Source organism: Anas platyrhynchos, chromosome 2, assembly GCF_047663525.1.
Source record: "Anas platyrhynchos isolate ZD024472 breed Pekin duck chromosome 2, IASCAAS_PekinDuck_T2T, whole genome shotgun sequence".
Lineage (NCBI taxonomy): Eukaryota > Metazoa > Chordata > Aves > Anseriformes > Anatidae > Anas > Anas platyrhynchos.
The window spans coordinates 78,301,980-78,326,419 of record NC_092588.1 but is presented as its reverse complement, the minus strand read 5'-3'; the positions used below and the strand labels follow the sequence as shown (position 1 = coordinate 78,326,419).

At 39.2% G+C, this 24,440-nt stretch overlaps 1 protein-coding gene across 3 annotated transcripts in view; it reads left to right on the top strand.

Moving 5' to 3' along the window:
- EXOC2 (exocyst complex component 2) overlaps window positions 1-24,440 on the top strand; it is a 154,088-nt gene that overhangs the window by 20,296 nt on the left and 109,352 nt on the right. Inside the window, exons 1-4 of one of the 3 annotated variants that reach the window (XM_027451693.3) lie at window positions 3,215-3,372; window positions 16,560-16,715; window positions 20,945-21,121; window positions 22,554-22,680. In XM_027451693.3, the coding sequence (XP_027307494.1) occupies window positions 16,598-16,715; window positions 20,945-21,121; window positions 22,554-22,680 (422 nt within the window). In that variant the 5' untranslated portion in view covers window positions 3,215-3,372; window positions 16,560-16,597. Of the gene's footprint in view, window positions 1-3,214; window positions 3,373-4,149; window positions 4,452-16,559; window positions 16,716-20,944; window positions 21,122-22,553; window positions 22,681-24,440 lie in introns of those variants that run through there. The other 2 variants (XM_005022854.6, XM_072034988.1) reach the window with 2 other exon arrangements.

Genomic DNA, 24,440 nt, shown 5'->3' with positions numbered 1-24,440 from the left:
CAGCCGTGTGCTTCTTAGCTTTTTTTTCTTCCTTAGATTTCCCTGTTTATAATATTCACCTCACAAGCTCAAACAGAAATAGGGAGAGGCCTAATTTTGATGTCCATGTGTCAAAAAAGAAGGGCGATAGCTGTAAGCTTGAAAGGATTCAGAAAGGAGAACAATCCTGGAAAGGCAATTATACAGTGCAGAATCAAAGTTTAATCCTAGAGCAGGTGAAGGAGTAAAGCTGTATTTTATAAACATCTTCAAAAGGAAGATACTTCTGTTAACAAGAAGCAGGCTTGCAATGGACAGATGCTGCAGCTAGATGGATTTACCTTTTCAAATAAAATTTGTATTTCTATTAGTTATTTTTCACACGGTAGGGTAGCATGGTACATGTTAGGGTAACTGCTGAGAAATCCTCAGAAGTGCAGCGATGCATTCACAATTTCTCCAACTCCCTAAAACAAGATGAAAATGTCTCTCTAAGAAGCAACTTCACAAAGAGCTTGATGTGGGAATGGCTGGAGGAAATTCTACAGCTTTCAATATTCAGGTTAGACAAGATGATCATAATAATCTCTCTTGGCTTTCATATCTGTTTACCCAACTTTGTGGAGAGATGTAATGTTTACAGATCACTGTCAAATCTGCATAAATGGATTAGAAAAAGGCATGAATGAGCAATTACTTGTGTGACCTCTATGAGGTATAATACTTACTATTTACCAGGTCATTATATTACAACTTGTCATTTCTTTCCTCAGTTTTAACAGCATAGATTAATCTCTTTAATGGCATCTGGAGTTCCATGGAGTAATATATTTATATTAGCAGCATTATGTATGACAGCAAATATATACTATATACTACGGTATATACATACTATAAGCTACATATATGGTTATATATATGACAGCACTAGTTTTCCTCCTTTTGTTCTAAAGGGATGTGTGGGGCAGTGTTTCTGTTCTCCAGTGGGTCAAATCTGTAGTCAGTCACTGTCAGCTTTGTTCTGGAGTCACTGAAGGGGTAGGTGATGGTTACCACATGGTCACTGCACATCAGCTGGGAAAACCACCCACAATAGATTCAACAAAGTGCTGCACACAGGAAGCCCTTCACTGACAATATTATCCAGGGCTCCTGCAGATCACAAGGGTCCTGGGTGCCACTCTTGGCAACAGCAGGATTTGTGTACACGGATGCCTGTGGATGAACCCACATACACCATCCCTCAGGCTCCTGCCGTCACAGAGTTTAGTCTGGTTGTGCTGTTCTGACAGGTTCCCTAGGACCAAGATCAGCACAAAAACACTGCCGAGCAGATGGTTTAAAACCCTAGATGGGGAGTCTAGGTGATATTTCCAAAGGCACAAAGGTCTTGCAGCTTTTTCTTACGTTAGCAGACATTAGGGTGTTGTCTCTTCTGAAGTTCAGACCCTCTCTTGATATTGATTCACCTTTTTACAGTATTTGTATTTACAGCAGAGGAGAAGATGCAGTCAGCTCCACAACAAAACTTCAGCCCAACTCTGAAGTTTGTCATTTATCTAAATCTAAATTCAGGGTTGTTTATTACAAAATATTCCAGAAAAACATCTCCCTTTATGCACCTCTTAAAGTTAATGGGCTTTTTAGGCATAGGTACCTGCTCAGAGAGAGCATCTGGCAAGGCTTCACCCAGGTATGTGGAGTGCTGGGTGGGGTCTTCAGTATCAACCAAACCTTTCAAAGTAGTGGTTTTATTTGGCACATCTGATGACAGGCTTTTAATGAGAAAATACAAACAAGCTGTCATGAAGGAAAAACATCATCTTGAAATGGGTGGCAGCGGGTTATACTCTTTTTTTTTTTTTTTAATGTGATGCCAACTTTACTTTTCATGGAGGATGGACAAGCAAGCTCTTTCTGCATCAGGTATTAACAGAAAACCACTCAGTCACCAGCAACAACTTTGGAGGTAATTAGAGAAAAGAGTGGCACCAAAGGCTCTCATTGTTCCCCAGGCAGATGCCGTGTGATGATTTAAAGAAGCTAGAGGAAAGAGTCAGAAATGAGCTGTTTATTCATGTACTGAGATATTACAGCCTACTAATATAACTTGGGCAGCTCTCACTTCTGGAAAAACAGTGAGGGAAATGACATTTCTTTGCCATAATGCTTTTTATGGTGCTCAAGTTCTTTGAGGTTTTATGAAAGATAATTTATTTTCCCACTAATGTCCCACTTTAGGTCTGGTTTGGCAAAACTGAGCAACTGATTCTCCCTTCTGTTTTCTCTCTCATTATTTTCCCTCTGCTTTCCATTAAGATTTCATCTGCACTTGGCTTTCGCAACCGAACTCCAAACAATCCCAGCAGAATGGGAAAAAAGACATCTCCTGGCCCTTTCCAAAAGGAAGAAGAGCCCCTGTTCAGAGGTGCCTTAGGTAGACAGATGGTTTGGTAAGATGTGTTCTGGCATTTTTGTTGGGAAACCAGGGCTGATTTGCATGACTGAGCTGTGGCTGCAATGCCTGCCCGCACACCATCTCCCGCGGCAGCTGTGTCCTGTTTCTGTCCAGTTCCACGGCGGTGCCGGAAAGCCACTGCCCGGGGGGTCGGGCTGCTGGGGAAAAAGAAACTTCCCCAAGAAAAGGACTTTCACAGGTTTTCCCCATCCACTTCTGAGGAAAATCTGGTCTCTTGTACAGATGACCTGAAAAACCTTGCTGTTGCCCCACACCCCACAGTGAGCCTGGTGGGTGAGGAAGCCCCAGCCCACCTGAGGGGTGGCAGGGGACAGTCCTACAGTGTCCCAGCTGTAGGTGCGTTTTATCCCACACTCCTAACAGGGGTTTCCCAAAGGGGAGCACGTAAATAACGTTGAGCCCTCTGCACCATGGCCATGGGCTTGGCGTGGCAACACTTTGCGGGCACCACCATGGTTGTCCCCTGCAACGCAGGACGCAGCCGAGGCTCCTGGCCACAATCTGAGGGGCCCGGCTGCCTGCCCCACAGGCACGGGGCTGCTCCCTCTCCTTCCACACACAGCCCGCCATGACTGCCCACAGGCCGCCATGTTGCAGGTGCTGACGGTGGGTTTCTGCCCTGCATATGAGCACTGTGAGAAATCACGAAGCCTTTCAGTTTCATGACTGTTTATTGATTATTATTTGACGTTTTAACATTTATTTATGAGTGTGATTTCATGTCTCGACGCTGCTGTCGCCTCTGCCATGGAGCCCCTTTAAGGGGGCGGGCTCCCCTCGATCTCTCCGCGCTCCATCGACTCCCTCGGGCCGCGGCTGCCGCTGCCTGCGAGCGCCGGCCGCCGAGGCGCTGCTGGGAGCGGCGCGGCCCCAGGTGCCGGCTACAAAGGCGGCGGCGGCGGCGACGGTGGCCGGTGAGTGACACGGCGCGGCCTCGCGCTCCGCTCTGCCCCGCTCCGCGCTGCGCGGGGCCGGCTCCCGCCGGGGCAGCCCCGGCTCCTGCCCCCCCCCCCCCCGCTCCCCCCCCGGCCGCCATCTTAGGCCGCTCCCGCCCCGCCGGGGGCTGCGGGGCTGGGGCAGGGGCAGGGGCAGGGGCAGGGGCAGGGGCGCCAGGCGCCGTCCTCCCTTCTCTCTCCAGTAGCTTAACTGGGAGCCTGGGAGGGAGCTTGCACGGGCAAGGGGTGTCCCAGTCCCAGCGGGGAGCCTGGTGTCTTGCCCTGTTTCACAGCTTGGCTAATTAAACTATTAATTTTTGCTGCTCTCGGCTTGCTTCCTTCTTTGTTATGTTCGCAGCTTCAAGCCTTGTGCTCAAAAGCATTGAGTGGAAAGCCAGAGAGTATTAAGTCATTTAGCTCTGGCAGAACATCAGATGAAACCTAAATTATTAATACCCGTTCTTTATTACTTAAAATTGTAATCTCACTTTTACTTTCCATCGCTCCTTTTCTGATCATTCTCAAAACAAGAAGACACTTACTTTTGTCCTTTAACGAGTTGCATGCATTTCACTGCCACAAACTGCCAAAAGCAATAAATAAATTTGTCAAACCAGTAAAAGAGCCTATTTATTTTGTTTCTTTCCGTGTTTCTTTCCTTGTTTCTTTCCGTGTTTCCTTTCTTTCCTTGTTTCTCTTTCTTTTCCAAACTGCAAACCAACAAGCTTGTCACTTAAATCAGGTCTGACTCCTTGCACCGTCTTCTGGCCACCTGAAGCTGAGCTCTGTAATTTTTATCTCCCTGTTGCGGTGGCGTCTGTCACAGCTTGCCCTGACCCAGCACGAAGCAGCCAAAGGCAGGCCCTGCTGCTGCTTTTCCTTCCCGTGGATAGCTTAGTTTACGGTTTGTGTGATTTATGCCCACCCTCGGACAACAATATTTTTACTTAGATGGGGTTTCTGGTGTCTTAAACGTCATGTTAAACGTTTTGGATGCAGTGATTTTCATCGTACTGGTGTGATTTATCTCTGTGAAAACGCTAATTTACATTTTAGTGGTAAGGCTTTTTTCATTGTGGAAAGCCTAACTTTTCTTAATATATGTCAGAGGTGAAAATGATTAATTATTTAACTGTTTAAAAGCATGTTAGTGATCAAACTTGTGCTTTTTTGTTGTTGTTGTTAACATAATATAAAGTTTCCTTGTGTTTTCATGGCCTTGGTTCAATAAGTTACATTTTTTTAGGCCCAATAATTCTTCTAATGCTGTATTTGCTTTGTCAGAAATTAGTGCTGAATAACAGTCCTACGTTAATGAGCATTTTTAGAATTCAGTGGAAATCCCTTCAGTTGTAGTCATGAACTTAAGGGGGGAAACAAACAAAACACTCAAATTCCTTTTTAATAAAATGTTCGATACCTTGCCTTTTAAGCAGTGGGTGGTGTTGTATGGAGAAGACATTTTATCTTTAGTACAAAAGGTAATGCTCACCGAGTGTTTTTGGATTGTACAGTATGTGAATCTTACTGTGTTGAGTTGTAGGTTTTCCTGTGAATACAAGCAGCATTTTTTTCTGCTAGCCGTTGAGAGCATTAGAGGCAAAAACAGATAATAAAGATGTTAAAATATATAATTCACTAGTATTTTTCCCAGAGTCCCGTTAAAAAGGAACTGTATCCACTGATACAGTCCGTCCATTATTATGCTGCTCCTCACAGTGGAGCCGCACTAAAGGGGAATAAGTGGGGAGAGTAGAAAAGCCTCTGTTAGCGATTAAAACTTGAGATATGTTACGTTAGACTGTACTTAACTTTCTGTCAGCTACTGATATGGTTAGCTGTAAATCCAGTAGGTCTCAAGCACCGTACTTGAAAGTAATCGTCACACGTGAGTTACTTTAATTCTGTTCTTCTGGGCGTTTCTACTTCACCCCGAATCCACCTGAGGGAGGGGGAAAGCAGGGTAGGGAATGCTACCTTGATAGGATGGTGACAGAAGGCTGAATATAGAAGGTGGTTTTGAAAACATGGGTTTGGACAGCTACCGAAAGAAGATGTGATGTAAAGTATAGTTTAGTACTCCAGGACAAAATGGGCCTCTGAAGCACAGATGGGCTCTACCTGTGTGTATTCTGAACAGCTGTGCATTGCTTTAATTATGCAAATAAAGACAAACATCTTCAACAAAAGTAATCAGTAGTCCTTCAGTTTAAATTCAAGGACACTGAAAACAATGCTCCCAAGACTGTATGTGCTATAGTGGATTTAGCTTCAGTGGGAGCTTTTCAGTATGAGTGGAATCTGCTGCTGTACTTACACGTAGGCTGAAGGTTTGAAATCTGAAAAGAGCTAAATGAATATCTTTTAGCAGAAGTCAGACGCTAGTGCTTCAGCTTAACCTTTTGTCTTAGACCACCTACTTTCTATAAATTTGTATTATGCAGAATTGTCTTTCAGATTACTTTTCCCAAGGGAGGGAAATGGTGCCTGGTAACGGGGAAATTTTGTTTGTAAAGGTGCTTGTAGGATGAGGGGTGATTAGGCAGGGCAGCCACCTCAGATCGGTGTTTCATCTTTTGCACAGAACACAAAGATTAAAGTCTACGTTCACAACTTGCAAAGGATCAATTTAAACATAAAGCTGATAAAAGAATATTTTGTACCTTGACCTGAAAATGATTTTTAAGTGACAGAATTCCTGACAGTATTTCATTTCAAAAGCTGTTGGATTGCTGCTTATCCTCCCAGTGTCACAAGTTGGGAGGGTGGGGGGGAGCCTCATTTTTGTGATCTTCTGAAAAAAAAAAACAAATCTGAGGCAGTTTTCCCAGAAATTGAGTAGTAAGATAAGTGTCTGAAAATGAGGATTAATTGTGTGATTGGTAAGTTGTGTTTTTTGATTAGGGGAAGGTAAGCTAGGTATTCCATAATTAAAACAAAACTAAATCAAACGTCTCCTCTCCCTTCATATTCTGTGCATGTGACGATACCCTTTTTATGTTATTTCAGAAGCATTTAGTGCTTTTTCTTCAAAAGGAAATTGATGTGTAGCTTTTTTTTTTTTTTTTTACACCAGTTGTTAATCAGTGCAGACGCTATGTTCAGAATTTTCAGTAGCAAATACTCTGATTGCACTCAGTGATGGGTGTGAAAGCCTGTGTTTCCTTTCTGTATTTGTTTGTTTTATTTTTAAGGAAAACAGTTCGGAGACACCAAGCCCCTCAAGGTCTGTTTTTCCCTTGACCATAAGGCAACAACAGACTGCTGAATTTTCGGTCAAATTTTCAAAGGCAGACCTGCAGCTATATTATGCGGAAGCCAGTGGAAACTGTCAGCGTAAAAGTGCCTGTGGATTAGATGACAATATAAATCAGTGATTTTTAGGTTACGTTCTGTATTTTATCTTTTACTCTATGAGTATGCCAAAGGTACCCTTTACTCAGGAGTTCCCGTAAGGCATCTAAAAGTCTTTAGGAGTTTGAGAGTTAGGATTATGCTGAGCAAGAGTGCCTTTTAAATGGCAACTTTTTTATTGGAGTCAAACTGAATTTTTAAGCTAATCCTAAAACCTCTCAGTTAAAAAAAGAGATGGCTTTAAATGTTGTGTTTTCAAATTCTGAGAGCACGGTGGCACTTTGAACATCACTGTGTTTTTGACGCATATGCGTTGCTTCTTGCTGGGAAACTGAACATTACTATTTTGGCAAAGAGTTAAGGGGTTACATCGAAAGACGACGTGTTTTTCTCCTGTTTCCTTTTCATCAGCATGGAAGGCAGCGGAGCTCCTGTTTCCCGCAAAATAACTTCACTGCTCCGAAAGCATTCTAGTGCCGTACAGGAGACGGGATTTTAGGTGGAGGAGTGGAAATGGAGATTGAGAGTACGTGAGGTAGAAGCAGGCTGAAATATGTAATAAAATACCTGTGCATGCAGGCTCTCAGACAGGTACATGTGTTCGACCGTGTGAGTAGAGAAGGATGCAGATGGCTTGGGTACTCTGCTGAGCAGGGACAGAGCAGGATGTCTGGAAGACAACATGAAAAATAGGGGAACCTCAGAAACAGAAGCATACATCCCATCATCTTTTAAATATTTTTTGAAGCAAAAGAAACTGCCAAAAAAAAGTCACACGGCAAATGTCAAATTTACTGTAGCAGTCCTAACTATAAGAGCACAAGGTAAATCTTCAGTGATGTGAACTGTGTAATTACAGTGGTTATATAGTGTTTTTATAAAGAATATTGTGTATAGTTACAGGGCTTAGGAAAAATCTGTGGTGTCTTGTTTCTTTTCTCTATTAAAAAAAATAAATCCCATCCCATTGGGATTTATTTAGTTTATTTTTTTGAACTTCTGAATCTTTTTGAATGCATTTGAGTAAACATATTTGAAAGTTTCTGATTCTGGCAGCATTGATTTCTAATTTCTGCCTATGAATAACGTAAGATAGATGATGAAGGTATTCAGATTCTTTACCATTCTTCTGATAACTAAAATAATGCTCAGAAAATTATGAATAACTTTAGAAGCTCAGAAGAAAAGAGGGATGAATGGTTTAGCTTGAAGACAGTAAGGGGAATGACTTATATATGAAGCAAACTTACTGGATTTTGGAGGTAGAAGCAGATGTAGGGAAACATGTGCTTTGAGAATTTAGAAATGAATGGGAGATTTATGGCCATCTGTGATATGGTTTTGTGTAAAGCTGAGTTGACTTTTTTCTCTATACATGTTTATATATATATATGTTTAAGGCTTTTCTTCACAACGTTGCTAGATTATAGTGATGTGTCACATAATAAATACAGAAGCTTTTAACAAGTAGATGTCTTAAATTCTGGGGAGTTGTAATGCAATTTATAACGAAAAGAGCGGAAATTTGGGGGAGAAACATCTGTGTTCGGGCTTTCTTGAATTACATTTTCTTCTGAGCTACTGCTCTTCTCTAGCCAGCTTAGCATGACCGGAAGAGCAGACATTCAGAAAATTTAAATTGGTTTGACTTGAGACTTGGTAATGCATAGGTGCTGTAACTGGCTCTAACAGCAAAAGTATTCATTCAGGAACTGGCATGAAACAGCATGTAGCATGTACTTAATAAATCGGAGGGATAATTTGTTTTCAGCGTGAAATTATAGAACTGTAAAGCTAATTGTTTTTGGAAATGTATTTCATAAGGTGACATTCTGAGGATTTTTTTCTTAAGGTTTTCTGCAATGAAAATGTCCGAATCCAGGTTAATAGGGCTAGTATTGACGTTTGGATTATTGTAGATTTTGCTGATTTTGTTTAATAGTGGCACGTGGAGATTGTTGTCGTTTAAGTAAATAGATTATTTTTTTGGAAAGAGGTGAAAATGTGGCTGTGGGTTCTGAGCTGTTAGAATATGTAAGTGGATTAAATTAAATATGTGTGGTGGTGAGTTTTGTGGATTAGATACGTGCATTTGTGGTGGCAGAGTGAAGGGAAAGGAAACGTTTCATCTTTAAAGAGTAGTGTTCATGTGGCTAATTCAGCTTTTTCTGTTTCAACAGGCAATATAAATGACCAATTAAATGATTTTCTGAACTAAAAGGAACGAGGGAATCCCCTCCCCAAGACTACCGTTTTAGAAGCCTCTGTTCATCGTAATATAGGCTAATCTTCTTTTAAAACTATTTTTAGAATTCAATATTGTTCCTTCTTGGTGACGGATCATAAGCTGAGTGTTACATGTAGGCTCATTCATTTCTCTCAGGTTGTTTATGGGATAGGATCCTAATGAACAAAATTTCGTTTTGAGATGTCTGTGGAAAAATTCAGCATTTTGACATCGTAACCATCATATTGTTAAGTGACCTTTGTGGGGAGTCCCTCCCTGAATAAATAGCCTATCACAATTCCTGAATTAAAAATACAGCAGTGTATAGGTGTGCTGGGTGTCGTAACTGATACGATGCTGTCATTTAATAGGTGCAGTGAGATGGATTTATACAGGTCTCGATTTTTTTTTTTTTTGACACGTGATAGATAGAAGGTTAATTGATGTTAAATGGATGCTTTGTTAGACCTTTATCAGCTCCTAAACCAGTACAGGAGGAGTGCAAATCATTACTACAAAAGGCCAAGACCAGTGTGTTTTCTTAGTGAGGTTTATAGGTCTTTTTTTTTTTTTTTTTTAATATCCCTCCCTTCTTTCCCTCCTTCCCAACCGCACAAAACATAACCAGCTGTAATGATAGGAGGAGAGAGCAAGCAGCTTTTCTAAACACACACACGCACACACACAGACACACACACACAGACACACTCTCTTGCACTCCTGCCCCCTCTTTTTCCTCCCCATACCTCAGCAGAGTGACAGCTCCTAGATGTTGCGTGCGAGTGAGTTCAGCTGGTGCTGTGTGGTCTGGGTGTGTGGTCTCCAGCTCGACCGAGAGGCTGCTAACAGGGTGGATGAGAGAGAGCAACACTGTTTACTTTAATTTATTTCGGATGCCGGAACTGTGCCCGGAGTTTCTCCTGAGCTTGATTCCACAGTTAGCGGTGTCAATCCCTCGCAGCTGCGGCCCGGCCTGAAATATGCGCCGGGCTCCTCCACCCAGCGCCCTCCCAGCATCTGCCGTGGGTCCAGCCTTTTCATCCCCTGGGCCTCAGAAATGTGCATGGCATCGCCGAGTGCTCCCATCACTTTGCTTTCGCTGTGGCAAGACGTCCAGCTCGGGAGATGTACCCCTCTGGGTTAAGTAAAGCAGGAGCTGGGGATGAAGCGTGCAGGCAGAGCCACTGTGGAAACAAAGCGATTGCGCTTGGCGCTTGGCTATCTCCGAGCTAAAACCTCCAGCACGGGCTTGGTGACTGACTGGAACATTCAGTAGCCCTTCTAAATAGAGAAGGGTATCATATTATGTCATTTAATACTCTAAATCTTTTCTTTCTCGTCGCTTGCCCTCTCCGTCTCAAAACACGCACATCTTCCCAAGCGGGAATTGATTTTGGCATGGAGCGCTGTCCTGTAGGTTAACATGTTTGTCAGTGTTAATATTGGCTTGAATCAACATGCCGGATATGACAGACCAAGACAAATGAGGCTTTGTTATTTTCTGTGTGATGGTGAAATCCCCCCCCCCCCCTTTTTTTTTTAATGTTTGTTCATCTTTTCAATATAAGTAGCTTAGTGGTGTTTTGAAGGGTTCCCCCCCAAAAAATGTAAGATTTGTGAGCACTTCTTGTTTAAATTGACAAGTCTTCTTTTATTATTTAAATAAACACGCATAGATTCTTAATATCACTTGGAATTTCAGCATTGTTTAGCTTATTCACTTCCCAGTCTTTCCTGGCAGGCTCGCAGGAATGGACTTTGTATTATTAATGCAGTGTTGAAGGCTGTGGAAATTCTGGGGCACTGAAGATCTCCAGAGGGGTTAATAAATGTCAGTTATTTTCACAGTGCTGCTTTTTGAATGCTTTTAAATCTTAGTTTATGGAGATTGTCTGTCTGAATTTATATTGGTGGGAAGATAAAGCACAGAAAAGGTTGCCGTGGTGTTTTTCATCATTTCGTAATGGTTTTGAATGCAAACATGTAGGAAACTTGTTGCGTTGTCGTCCTTCTTAGGGTCATTTGCCATATTCTTTCAGTCGTGCTGTTCAGTGTGTTGGACTCAGTGGACTCTTCGGGTTTTCTAGTGAAAACAAATTACTAGATTTATTTAATAGAAGCACAAGTTCGTGTACTTCAAAGTTAAAAGGCCGTCACCTAAGTTCTAGAAGCAGAGCATTTATTGTTTGTTTAAAAACGGGTGTTTCATAAATCTGTTCATTCAGAGCGCATTTAATGCTGTGATGTTAGTGTGGTAAGAGTTCCAAAACATACTGGTTTGTTTGCTTTTTTAAATTATTTTTTTATTTTTTGTAAGTAAACAACAACATCTCAGTCACACTGTGATTTGAGCATGGGAGATGCTTTCGTCGTTCCAGCTGTATCTGCGTCAAAGCTTTTTAAAGGATATTCGGTCACATTTATCATATAGGATCGAGAACAAATAAATATTTGGTACCTGAAGACTTTAATTCTACGTGTATCTCATTTTAAGCTTGCATGCAGCTTAGACATTCTCAAAGATGACAAATAGGCTTTTTCTTTCTTCCCTTCTTGACAACTTAGATTCCCTTTGCTAGATGACCATGGCACTTGCGTTGACCTTGATGCTGTCTTCCTTCCAAAGAGTCTTTTAAGTTCAGTGTCTGTGACAAAGTACTGCTGAAACCTTTACTTAAATGAATTTTCAATCACAGGAACCAACTTGCTCTCTTCCTTTAGAAGTCAGAAACACCTTTTTAAAACGTCTCAACTGCTAATTTTTTTTTTATTGGTGAAATTTATAAGGTGCATCTGGTTGTCACTCATCTTCTGAAGTTGCATGCCTTCATTGTGTTTGTAGTTTTACGTTGCGATTTGAACATGCCGGCCAGTTTAGCATCCCTAAAGCCTGAGCTTTTGTCGTTCACTTATTTTGCATTTTGGTATTTCTTCCAGAGCAGTGAGCAGCACTCTGCGCTACAGAACAGTTCTGGTAGGCATTGGTGAGCTCCTTTTTCACTAAAAACTTCTTTTGTTTTTAAAGTGGCTTTAGAGAGTGGAGATGTCCCATCTTTAGCAAGCTTGCAATGTTCAGAACAGGCTGATTTTTTTTCTGAACCAAACCTTTGTGAGAGGACAGTTTATTTGAGCAGCTCATGTAAAGATGAAGATGATGTTTACGAAAGGCATTTTTTAAGATGGCTTTGTAGTAGGTGGTCTTTGCAGAGGCTTTCTAACTCCTTGCACTTCATAACAAGAATTATGACAGAATAATAGAGGGAATAATATGGGCAAGATCATGGGAGCAGTCAAACAGATGTCATCCACGTTAAAACGTTGAGGAGCTATTGTGAGGAAATGAAGTTTAAAAAGAAATGGGCACAGCACGGGGGGAGACCTCTGTAAGTATAGTGTAAAAGAAGATTGTCCATAGCAAAAAATTAGTCTTGCTAACACTTCTTCAGTAAGTCTAGCTACTCAGAAGAAATGTAGAAAACTGTCTTTGTGCAATCTCCCCTACTGTGTATGAGAACTACTCTTTCAGTAGGAAGGAAGTTTGTTTTTTTTTTTTTTATAGAATATATAAGGGCAATTATAGAACTGCAATCATAGTTCTTGATTAGACTACCTAACATATGATTTCTAACATATGAAACTAAAATGCATTTTTTTTTCAAGTTTTGCCTTAAAGATTTTTTCAAAAAATGAGAAACTTGCTTTTGGGTCATAGGAGTATGCAGTCTCTGCTTCCCAATAAGCAGTTCAGTCATTTTGACTATTGACACGTGAGTCAAAAGAAGGAAGGAAAATATTCTCAGTGATCTCAAGGATTTGTTTGATCTCTGTAGCAAGGACAGATTCCATAGTGTCCCACCATTTACTCTTTGAAAGAAATGAAACCAATTGCTATTAAAAAAAAAAAAAGAAATAAAATAATAGACCATCTCAGTACTGTAGTGCTTTGTAATGTGTTGAGATTTACTGTGGTCTTCTCATCCAGTGGGGTATTTTAAAACAATTCTGAAATAAGTATGGAAATAATTTAGAAGAAATACTAGACTTCAGGAGGCTCAGCATCTTTATTGCATTTATTCAGCTCATCATGAAGAGAGATATAATGCCAATTTCTGAAATCCAGAAAAATACGTTGTTATATTACTTTTGCGTTTTGGTGTTGATACAAGCCAATTACCTGTATGCCTAGGTATTTTGAACAAAATGATAGCTGCAACGCAAGGGAATCATGACATTAGGGGGAGGATGGAAATCAACCAAATAATACCAAAATACCTTCAATTTTACTTGTTTTCCTCAAGATTTTTCTCTCCATATTACCACTGAATTCTGGAAAGTGGCTTTTTTTTTTTTTTTTACATCTGTGTTACTGATTAATCTTCTATATAAATCATTTAAAGACATTGCTCAAAAGTAAAAGAGATGTTTTACATTGTGTCACCAATTCCTAGACATATGCTGCTTCCTAGGGAAGGTGACTAAAGTGTGTATGTGGAGACGTAGCCCCACTCTTTCTGTGTAGCTGTTGCATTTCTTTGACCTCTGTTCAGGGTGTGTGAAGAAAGCTGCAAAGTCTATGTAGATAAGATCGTGAGGGATACATGCAGTTTATTCTTGTTCTAGATAAATTTATGCACCTGATTCTTTTCTAATGCCTCTTTGCACATCACCCCAGAGGAGACCTGATATACTGAAAGGTCGGAGCTTCTGTGCCTGTGCAGCTTCTAATCGTATAGGAACAAACAAGACTTTCCCTGCATTTTCAGTTTCTGATTGCTCCAGGTAGGATTAGGGTTCAAAATGGGATCTGGGAAGCTTGTTTCTATTCTGCTGCCTGTTGTTTTGTTGGGTGATGCCTTGGTGATGTAGCAAAGAAAGCTTTGCATCCAGTTCAGGTGGGCCAAGAGCTAGGCAAGCAGTGCAGCTCCAGGAGCAGGAGTCTTGGCAGCAGATTGGGACTGTCGTTTTCACCTCTGGCAAGGAAGCACTTCAACAGTAGTTCAGGTGAGCTATCTGGACAAGAAGGATGGGGGTAAGGAAGAGGAGTTATCAAGGTGTCAGGATTTGAACAGAGCATTGGGGTATTGGCCTTGTGGGCATAGGGTAGCAGGAGAGAAGGGCTCTGCACAGCCGTCTGTTTTGTATCTGGAGATTACTGTCAGCAGACTTCTTTGCAGTCTGCTGAGACTGTCCTCCTGTCCTGCAGTGACATTTCAGCCACCAGGTTATAGACCACGTTCTTTGATGACTTCCATAAGTAGCTCCATGTTGGATATGAAAGGTTCCAGCATTTTACATACCAACTTACAAGAGGGTCCATGACACTGCATTGTTGAATTCCTTTTTCATCAGTTTCCTGCTTGCAAAAACCTGGGAAATTAATGTTATATTAAAAACATAATGTAATTTTTAGTGTTGTGAAGTCAACCACTCAGTTCTTCAGAGGTTTGCTGCTTAAAACAAAACAAAACACCTTGGTCCCAGATGCACATTCTGTGTGTTAATCGTGGACGCCTACCAGGCATCCTTCATGTACTGGGCATGGCCCACATGCAGCACCTTTCTAAGTTTCTGCTTGTTCAACAGAAATCTCGGTCTTATTAATTGCACGCTCTTCTTCAATGGCAGTCTCAAAAATGTCTCTGAAAATACTAATTTTGTGGTATTCGTGGTGTCTCTGTGGTGTTACAGATCTGAGATGATTATTTACATATAGGTCTTGAATGTTTTGGAGCATTGTGTAGCATTTCCTACGTTCAGTACGTGTTTCCTACTGATCTCAGGTGTGGCTGTGGGCTCTGAAGTTGAGAAACTGAGAAGAAAAAATTATTACCTTAAAGTTTTATTACAAGTGATTTGCTGTGCATCTGTGGTATAGATAGAGACAGGATCCTGTTCCGGGGGCAGTACTACTTTATTACTACTTTAACCATGGGAGCTTCCTCTTCAGAGATATCTGCCTTTCTGATTTCTGTCTTCATTTTCAGTGTGCACCTTCAGAAAATGAAGAAAATATCCTGCTATGGGAGCTTTTCTTCCTCATGGAAGATCTATCCAGTAACTCTGAAAAGCTTGGTGAAGTTCTATAGAAGCATAGCGTAAGCTCGTACAGCAAATGTATTTTGTCTATGCAAAAGTGGCAGAGACCAAGATAACTTTATTCATTTGGATATTTCCTAATTGCTTAGAAACTGCAAGTATATAGTAGTTTATTATTTTTAAGGATGATTTACAGAGTTTCTGGGTGTTGTGATTATTGTAAGTAAAAATAGGAAAATATGCTTTAATCCAAGGTAAAAATACATAAAATGTAATAAAAGATGTGTTGTGAAGATTGACTTGTTCCATGTGTTTCTGACCAACCTGAACTTTTAAAGTTGTCTGTTCTGAAGTGTTCTGTATGTGTACCTAAGATTTTTTTAATAGTGAACTCTTTCATCATCCCTATGTTTTCTTAAAAATAAATCTTTTTTGCCCATAGGTTATTTTTGTTTTTTACTTTCTCAGTGCAGATAAATTCATCTTAGAAATTGATTATAGATAACTTCATGGTACCAAATGAGATTTTTTATTTTTTGTTTTATTTTTTTCACTTGGACTGTTAAGGATGCTGTTGTCTCAGTGGAAGAATTCAGAAGTGATGAAATGGAACAGGTGATACAAAGTTGATGCGTGGAAGTCCTTAAATGTTTTGCCTGTCTTAGGACTTCTGTAGGACCTGTATACCTGTGGGGAGGCTAGGCTGTATGCATAAGTTGTAAATGTGGAGAATTTGGGAACTAAGGTGCTTCTGGTTTTCCCTACCTGCTTCTTACAGTTGCAAAGCTGCACAAGGGGAAGTGCTAATAAGCAGTAGGAATTCATGATCAGTCTGATAATAAACTGAATTTAGGCTGCATGACATGGGTGCCATAGTGGTGTTTCTGATGCAATACTCTTATGGAAATGCTTTTTTGATAATTCTGTGTGCATTTGTTTATCTCTTGGGATATTATGTGCTTTATTGATGTTCTCTGCTGGTGTAGTGTCTGTAGTAATGTTTTAACTTTCTCAGATTGTCTAACTGGTGATGCTTAATACAAATTAGTGCTGGGGATTCCTCCCTATGAGAGTGTCTGTGCAAGTCAGTCAACTTTTGATGGGGAAAAAGCACAGCAAATGTGTAACCATAGTCCATTACTTAGTTTAGCGATTCTAAACTTTCAAGGGAGTGCAGTGATAGCTTTCTAATGGAAGACCAAAGAATTCTGATCTAAGTGATTTGGGGTCTATTAAGCATTTTGAGGATTTATGATTTTTATGAATTTATTTTTCCTTTTTATGAATTTTTCCTTTTTATGATTTTTATGAATTTATTTTTCCTTTTCAATTCAGAACTAGGGCTATACCTATTACAAAAAAATCTAAGTGTAGGGAAGGTGTAGGTATTCCTTATTGTTTGATAACTGTGGCAAAAAGGGCCTTGAGAGTGATGTTTCACATGTATGTTCATATTTTTTCTCTATCATTTCAGAAGAAAAACCGGGTTTAAAATATTTTTTACATGATATAATATATTTTTTTAAAATTATTGTTTCTTTCTGAACAGATACAAGTCACTCAGTTTCCAGTAAATAAGTCGACATCATGTCTCGAGCACGGCAGCCCCCACTTGTAACTGGCATCTCTCCCAACGAGGGCATCTCATGGACAAAAGTGACAATTCGAGGAGAAAATTTGGGAACTGGGCCTACAGATCTCATAGGTAAGTTGAAAAGAAAACTTAGCACTTTTGAGACTGTAGGACGTCACATTTGTAGAATGTCACATTTAGGATATGATGAGGGATGTGTTTCCTTTGCAAATAACATGGTGAAGTCAATGTTGCATGTTACAAGAAATGACCTTTTTCACAACTATGCACTTGAATCCCCAAGTCCACACCTAGCAAATCATACATACTCTGTTAGACAGCCTGTTAGCCTGACTCAGCATCCTGTGCCGAGCACTGGCTAAGAGTGAATGCCTGTGGGAGTGTACGAGAAGAGAATAGGTGTAATGCAACTCTCTCTTTTGCTACTTACGCAGGCATTAAGGTTTTACAGCAAGGGGACTATTCTATCAGAAGTGTTATTAGTGTATTGAGAAAGTCATTGAGCATTACTATTCCTTGAATTAGTGTAAAAGTCAATTAGTGCACCTGCAACAGTGTGTGACAAAGTGGATTCAGCAATTTAGCTACATGCATTGCGTGAAGAACTCTCCACCTGCGCTGTTTTGATTTTAACATGTTAAATTCTTTGGAAGTTACCGTCATAGTTCTTGCATCGGAAGAGGGAACAAGCAGTTTTCTTTGTGATTCTTCTGACGGTAGCAATCTCGACCACCATTGCTTTCAGTTGCTTCTTTTTCAGGCTAAGTAGTCCTAATATATTTAATTTCTCTGCCTGTATTTTTGACCCTTCTTCTTCCGCTTCAGTGAATCTTTTTCAGTTTAATTACTGATAGCTTGAGTTGGGTGAACAACATTTTGGATACATGCAGTCAATGTTCAGGATATGAATACACTGTAGCATAATACTTTACTCTTGTTTGTGTTTGGTGTTTCTTTCATAGGCTTCTGTTTTCCATATAATTACCACTAAGCACCAAGCTGATTTTTTTCATTTATTTGCCTACTGTAGTCCCATGATATAATGCTTGAGGGTTAATAGTTCAGCACCTGTCATCTGTGAATTTAACATTGATTTTGCATGTGTGCATCATCTCTTTGTTCATTGAATTTCAGCTGCTGTTTTATAGCACCACTCAGTTTCATCAGTTCTGCATTTTGTTCTAGTTTTTACTGTTTTATGTTCCTAATAAATTCATATCATTAGCAAACTTTGTAACCTCTTTGTCTAGTCATTTACAAATATAGTGAGCAGCAGAGCTCCCATCGCATGCCCTGTGGAAATTTTCCTCAGTGAAGACACACCATTTGCTGTAGCCCTGTTTCTGTCTTTTAGCAAGCCATTTATCCATTTGAGAATCATATCCAGTGAATGCTTAATATTCTTAAGCCTTTTGAGAAGGACTTTGTAAAATCTTTTTGAAACCCAAGCTAACTATAACTACTGGAATTTCCCATATTCCTTCTCTAAGTTAAGCATATGTGTACTTCAGCATTCATGCTAGAGACAATCTGTCTAATTTGTTGTGGAATCATGACTCCTCTGAAGTCCATTGGAATTTTGTTTGGCTTTGCTAGAAGCAATACTTCACTTCATGGCTGTAAACCAAGATTTCCAAATTCCATTCTTGGCCACCACAATGAACTTTATGGCCAAGCATAAGCTACTACAATTTTCCCCTTCATTTCAATTTGCTGCCTCTTTTGGAGAGGAAGTAGTATTTTGCTGAGCTGCTAGACAAGATTGCGGTACGCTAAAGAATCTTTATTGAGAAATACTCAAAAACTGATAGTGTTATAGGTAAGTATATTTTTCTGTATTAGTATGGTTCATGGATCTCAATAACCTCATTAGTTCATTGGTATAATCTCTTTGTAAGTGATCAGTGCTAGATTCTTGGAAGGAAGACATCTCCTGAACGGTGTCTCAGTATTACAGCTGATTGCTAAGGTTTTTGGGTTTTGTTTATCTCAGAGTAACTCTTATAACATATAGCTGCTAATAGTCTGACGTTTTAAGGTTATAAAAAAGAGGGTTGCTGTATTTTTTTCCCCCCTTAGCTCATTTGATTATCATCTTTTTCCAGTAAGTGACTAAGGCCCCAGACACGTAAAGAGATTTCTTTTCATGGTTAAATTAGGCATGTAAATAGTCCCTGTGACTTGAATGGAAATACTTGCAAAAGTGAGTCTTCGTAGGCATGCGATTTAAGCAAGTTTGAGTGAGGGTTTTACAAAGTTTATAATCTGCTACTTGAGATGCATTAAAGTAAAATGAAAAGCAAGAAACTATTTTTTTATATAAACGGAATATCACATAATAGGAGAATATGCCTTTTGGTTTCATTTAAAAGAGAGCCTTCTTGTAATCTATTTGTATCTTTGAAACTAAATAAACTTTTTATTTGTAACTCTATAGCTCATGGTACAAAAAGTCAAATCCAGGAGATGCACGCAACATTTATGCTCTCAAGGTTTAGTTTGTCTTATAAGACATTTGCAGCTGTATTTTTGTAGGCATTGTAAAATTGTCGATTTATAAGCTTAGCCCAAATTGGAAAGTCTCATGAGAATTACTTGTGCCTATTTATTGAAATAGGCAGTGGATTGGACTCTCCAAAATACCCTATAAAAACTAGACCCCCAGTATGACATTCTCAAAGATCCTCATACCGTGCAGCAGATTAAAATTAAGTTTTACTGAAAGGGAAGTTCTTTCATTTTTGGAGGAAAAAAACAAAAAAAAAAGTTTATTTTTACTATCTCCCTGAACATGATTTTTTTTTCCCCCCAGAAATTGTCTTGTGCCATTACTGTACTTAGTGAGGCATATAAAATGTTAATCGAAACTTTGGCATTTTTAAGATACAGATAAAGGTAGTTTCCCTCCATTTAAAAAGTGTTGGATTATGTGATCATGTTCTTCTGCTAGCTTTAGGAACCTCCAATGAGTAAAAAATAATTGATAAAAGGATCTTCAAAAAGATCCTAGTTATTGAAAAATTTCTACCCTACTAAATTGCTCAAGCTCAGGTGTTGATTTTAAAGTACTAATTTAAGTATGAACTCAGACCTTTTAAACTCTGGGGTGAAAACCTGTCCTTATGAATGATTTGGACAAACTCTGTCAGTCTTATTTTGTGCTGTAGTCTTTTTCTTCATCAGAGAGATGTCTAGCATAACAACAGAAAAGGCTTAGCATAGTCTAAGGTTAAAACATACGCATCATAAATGTGTGGGCTTTTTCCCCCTCTGAAAAATAAAAACTCTGGCCTATGTGAGAACAACCAAAATATTTTTTAATTTAAAATACTTTTGTTTGGTTGCTTTTGGTTTTGCCCCCTCTCCTCCTCCAGGCATTTTAACGAAACTTATCTACTGTCATTTCTAAAGGAAAATTACCTTCAGTTGTAATAGATTCAAGGCCTTTCTGGTTTTTATATTTTGGTTTTTGTTTTCAAAATAGGTTTTGGCAGGGAGTAAGGCATTTTTATGTCTGACAAAACCATGAAAACTGCCAAATTTGTCTGCTGTGTAATGTCAGAGGTTTAAATTGTGAGAAAAAGTAAGTGTGAAGCTTTGGTGCTGAGCCACATACGCTGACCCTTTTCTGTCTGTAAGTATTTGTTAAATTGGTCAGAGCTTTTTAGAAATTCAAAACAAAAGCCAAGCCAACAGGGGATGAACTGCTCTGCCTGACTAACTTATATTCCAGTACAGCCGACAGAATAGTACGGTCTTGTCAGTTTGAACATGAGGTAAAGTATTTCTAGGTAATAGAGGAACAAACTAATTTATTTAGTTAAGAGGAAACTAATGAAGTTGCTCTACGGATCAAATCTTTTAGGGGCTTTCCTGTATTAATACTGTAGAAATTAGGATCTTGCTAGTTCCTCACAACAAGAAAACTCGAACTGGGAATGTTGAATTCTTTCAGATCTGAGAAAACGATCCGTCTGTTCCAGCATCCAGAGCCCTTATCTGGCCAGATTTATTGGTTAGTTGGTCAAATTAGTCTGACTGCCGGAGATACATGAAGCCCCAGGAAGCCTGACCTCATATTAAGGTGTAACTTGACTTGTAAGTGTTAAGAGGTGTTCTAAAATGATAAACACCAAACTAAATGCTAACACTAAATTAAACTCTAAAGCTGAAGGAACATCTGAAAAATATATTTGTGACTCTTGCTGTAGTTGCCAACACGGGACTGGAGAAGCATCATGGGTGGGCGTGTTTAAAATATGTGAAGCATCATAAACATATTTACCCTGAAGATAACTTTATTCATAGTAGGTTGTGTTGTTCTGTTTTGTTTTCCCCAGGTTTAACAATATGTGGGCACAACTGTCTGCTAACTGCTGAATGGATGTCTGCCAGTAAAATCGTGTGTCGAGTCGGACAGGCAAAAAATGACAAGGGAGATATTATTGTCACTACAAAGTCTGGCGGCAAAGGAACTTCAACTGTTTCCTTCAAACTGCTGAAGCCTGAAAAAATAGGTATTGTTCAAACTCAAAACTATTTTATTTGCTAAACAAACTTATGACTTAGTGACTTTAAATAAAATGTATGTTTAAAATGGATCCACCTCAGGACAGTCTTCAGTTGTCTAGAAAAAACATACTGTAATCAATACACCGTGCAAATATGTATAAGTTCGTGGTAATTTGTGAAATTAATCCTGCTTTCTCAATATCCTGATAAAAGTCCTCAATGACTAATGAAGCGTCCCTTTTTATTTGTAAGCAGGAGCACTGAAATTCTAAAATTTTCAAAAAGTTCATAACATCCAGTAATTATTCATATTGCTTTGAAGCTTACTAGATAAATTCAAGATAAACCAGTTCGTAAGCTTTATACCTAAATCCTGAGCTGCCTGTTGATCTTTAAATGAAAGCTGAGTTCTTGATGCCATTTCTTATTTGTAATTCAAACCATCCTGCAAGATGGAAAGTATGAAGTATTTTTGGTGTGACATTTAATCATCAAAATGATGTTGTCAAGCAGTCCAGGAACTCTGCTTTATCTAGAATCCAGCCTAAATTCATCCTCGATTTTAAGTGTTTCTTTCAGAACACCTCATTGATGAAGCTGGATTGTCATCTTTTATAAGATAGGGGTTCACACAAGAGTAACTGTATTAGGCTTCTGCTCTCTGCAGTTCACTGAGAGTTAAATAAAGCCTATTTTCTTTCAGTCTGTGCTAAGATCTTACCAACAGAAAGAGGAAACATGAGAGAGTGGTGATGGTGAAGCTTTTGGTGGTGGAGAGGAAAATCAGTATTCAAAAAGAAAAAAACACACCAAAGTTTGGGACCTGGGTAATTTCTGACATTGAGTATCTGATGGGTGAAAAGAAGGGGATGATGAAAACTATGACTGGCCACAATTTTGACCAGGGCCAAACAACCATTGTTTTTTACCTTTTTCTATTGTCTGTGGTATAAGGCTTTGGAAACAAGGCCAGTCCTGTGTTCTCTGAGATGTTAAGTCATCCATTTTGTCATGTGGCCAAAGTAGACTTACTTTTTTGTTAATGAGTGACACAGAAAAGGGATCTTTCCTAAATTATGCAAATAAGAAGACATCCGGGTCAATGCTGCTTTTGAAAGCAGTAGATGACAAGGCATGGACAGGTAGCAAAGTGAAAATTACTAATACACTGTTATCAGGAAAATGCTCTTAATTTACCTGGACCTCTGCATACTCTAGGAGGTAATGTTTGATTTTCAGTCATTAATAACTTTTCAGTAACTATAAAAAAATAAAAACATAATTGTATCCAGGTTGCTTTGTCATGTATCTTCCAATATATTACCTAGGCATGCATTTTACATTTATCAGGATTTTTCAAATTAATTCAGTATGTTAGAATTTGATAGTGCTGGACAGCCATTGTTGTTTTAAGGATATGTGCTTTGTTTTCTCTAGGTATCTTGGATCAGTCTGCTGTCTGGGTGGATGAAATGAACTATTATGACATGCGCACTGATAGGAATAAAGGGATTCCCCCCTTGTCTCTACGTCCAGCTAATCCGCTTGGTATTGAGATAGACAAGTGAGTACCAAATGTCTTTAATACACTTTTTTTTTTTTTTTTGGCATTTTTCTCTATATATGCCTCTGTAAATTCCAGAAAAGTTTTAATGGTTTATGAGACAGGGAGAGATTTAAAAAAACATGCGTGTATTAGCTGATGGTATATTTGGGACTCAGAAGAGTTGATGAGCAACCATGTCCCGCTTCATAATCCATATTTTGGATCATCAATTAAAACTGTAGATAATCTAAAAGCCTGATATATTGAACTGCAGTGATGTTTAGTTACAAGGATTGGTAAATAACCTAAGGCTTTGGATTTATACATTGTACTTATGGAATACTTACTGTTGCGTCTGAGTTTCATGGGGCTTTTAGGGATGTTTAGATTGCTATCTGTTGCTAAAATTGCACTGTAAAATGTGATTTATTATACCACAGCAACTGGTTTATTTTATTGAAATATTAATACTGTTTTCCAACCCACAGACTCCTTTACTTTTGTTCGTAAGTATGGTGAACTTCATGACTTTTTTTTTCTGAAATAGAAACTTTCTAGTAAGTGATAAACAGAATCAGAGGGCTTAGAAAAAGACACTGTTAGGACTCTAGACCTGACCAGCTCATAGAAATAGCATCAAGATTATTAGTATTTCCCTTGATAGAGATAAGACCTCTACCAAAAACAAAATAGATTTAAAATTACACTGTTACTAAGGCTCTCGTCCTCTAAGTGGCCTGTTTATGAGGAGGAGGGAATCTGTGATTTCATTTATCTGTCTTCTCCTATGGTGGAGGCTGTGAATGATGTCAGAATAATTTCTTTTTCAGAAGGGTGGGGTAGTGTAATTGTGTACTTCTGCTGTAAGAAACTCCTGGTATAATTTTTGATGTCCGAGGTTTGCCAGTGTCTCTATTAATAACTCTTTGTAATCTTATTCAAGCACTGTCACTTACTACTTAACACAATAGACAAAATCTTCTATTTTGTTCTTAGTGACTGAGTTCAGTTGTCCCCAGATCTGTGTAATGCCTGAATCATGGCCCTTTTGAAATCTTGACAGTTAAAGATTTGAGTCTGAATTCGTGAAGCAGCATGGCAGACTCCAAGAAGTTCAGGACACATGAATTTCTTGCTTTTTGTTCTTACGCTCATTTGTACCCAGTGGCAACAACCATGTGAAGAGATTCATAGTACTGAAGGCTAGGGAAATTGTTAAAATATTTGATCCAAAGTCTTCCCAGCCCAGTCTTTTTTTAAACTTCAGTTATTTTTGCATCAATCCAACAATTTGTGATTGTTTTACTGCTTTCTCAGAAGGTGTCCGGTCTTGATTTGAGGGCATCACATTGAAGAAAATCCAGTGTCCATCATTAACCTTGTTCTGAGGGGAAATAGCCCTTTTTTCAAAATCTGTATAGGATTTATAGTGAATCTGTCATCATCTTCTAGACTCTCGTTATGTATTTCTTTCCTACTTGAAATACATATTTTTCTTTTCAAAGTGCTAAGTCATTTTTTTTCTAATAAGCTGAAGATGTTGTCTGTTGTCGTTCTCAACAGCCTCTTGGCCTAGCTTCTTACAGATGCTTCTTTCATCTCCTCTTATTTTACAGCCCTGTTAAAATGGGGACTCTAGAACTGGACAGTATTCCAGAGCCTTACGGGAAGGCTTCTTGTGTCTGCCCCCACCTTCTGTCCCCTGTTTGTAAATTCAATAAATGAAATAATCCTTTTTTAACATAGTGCTACATGGGGAACTAGCAATGAAGTATTAG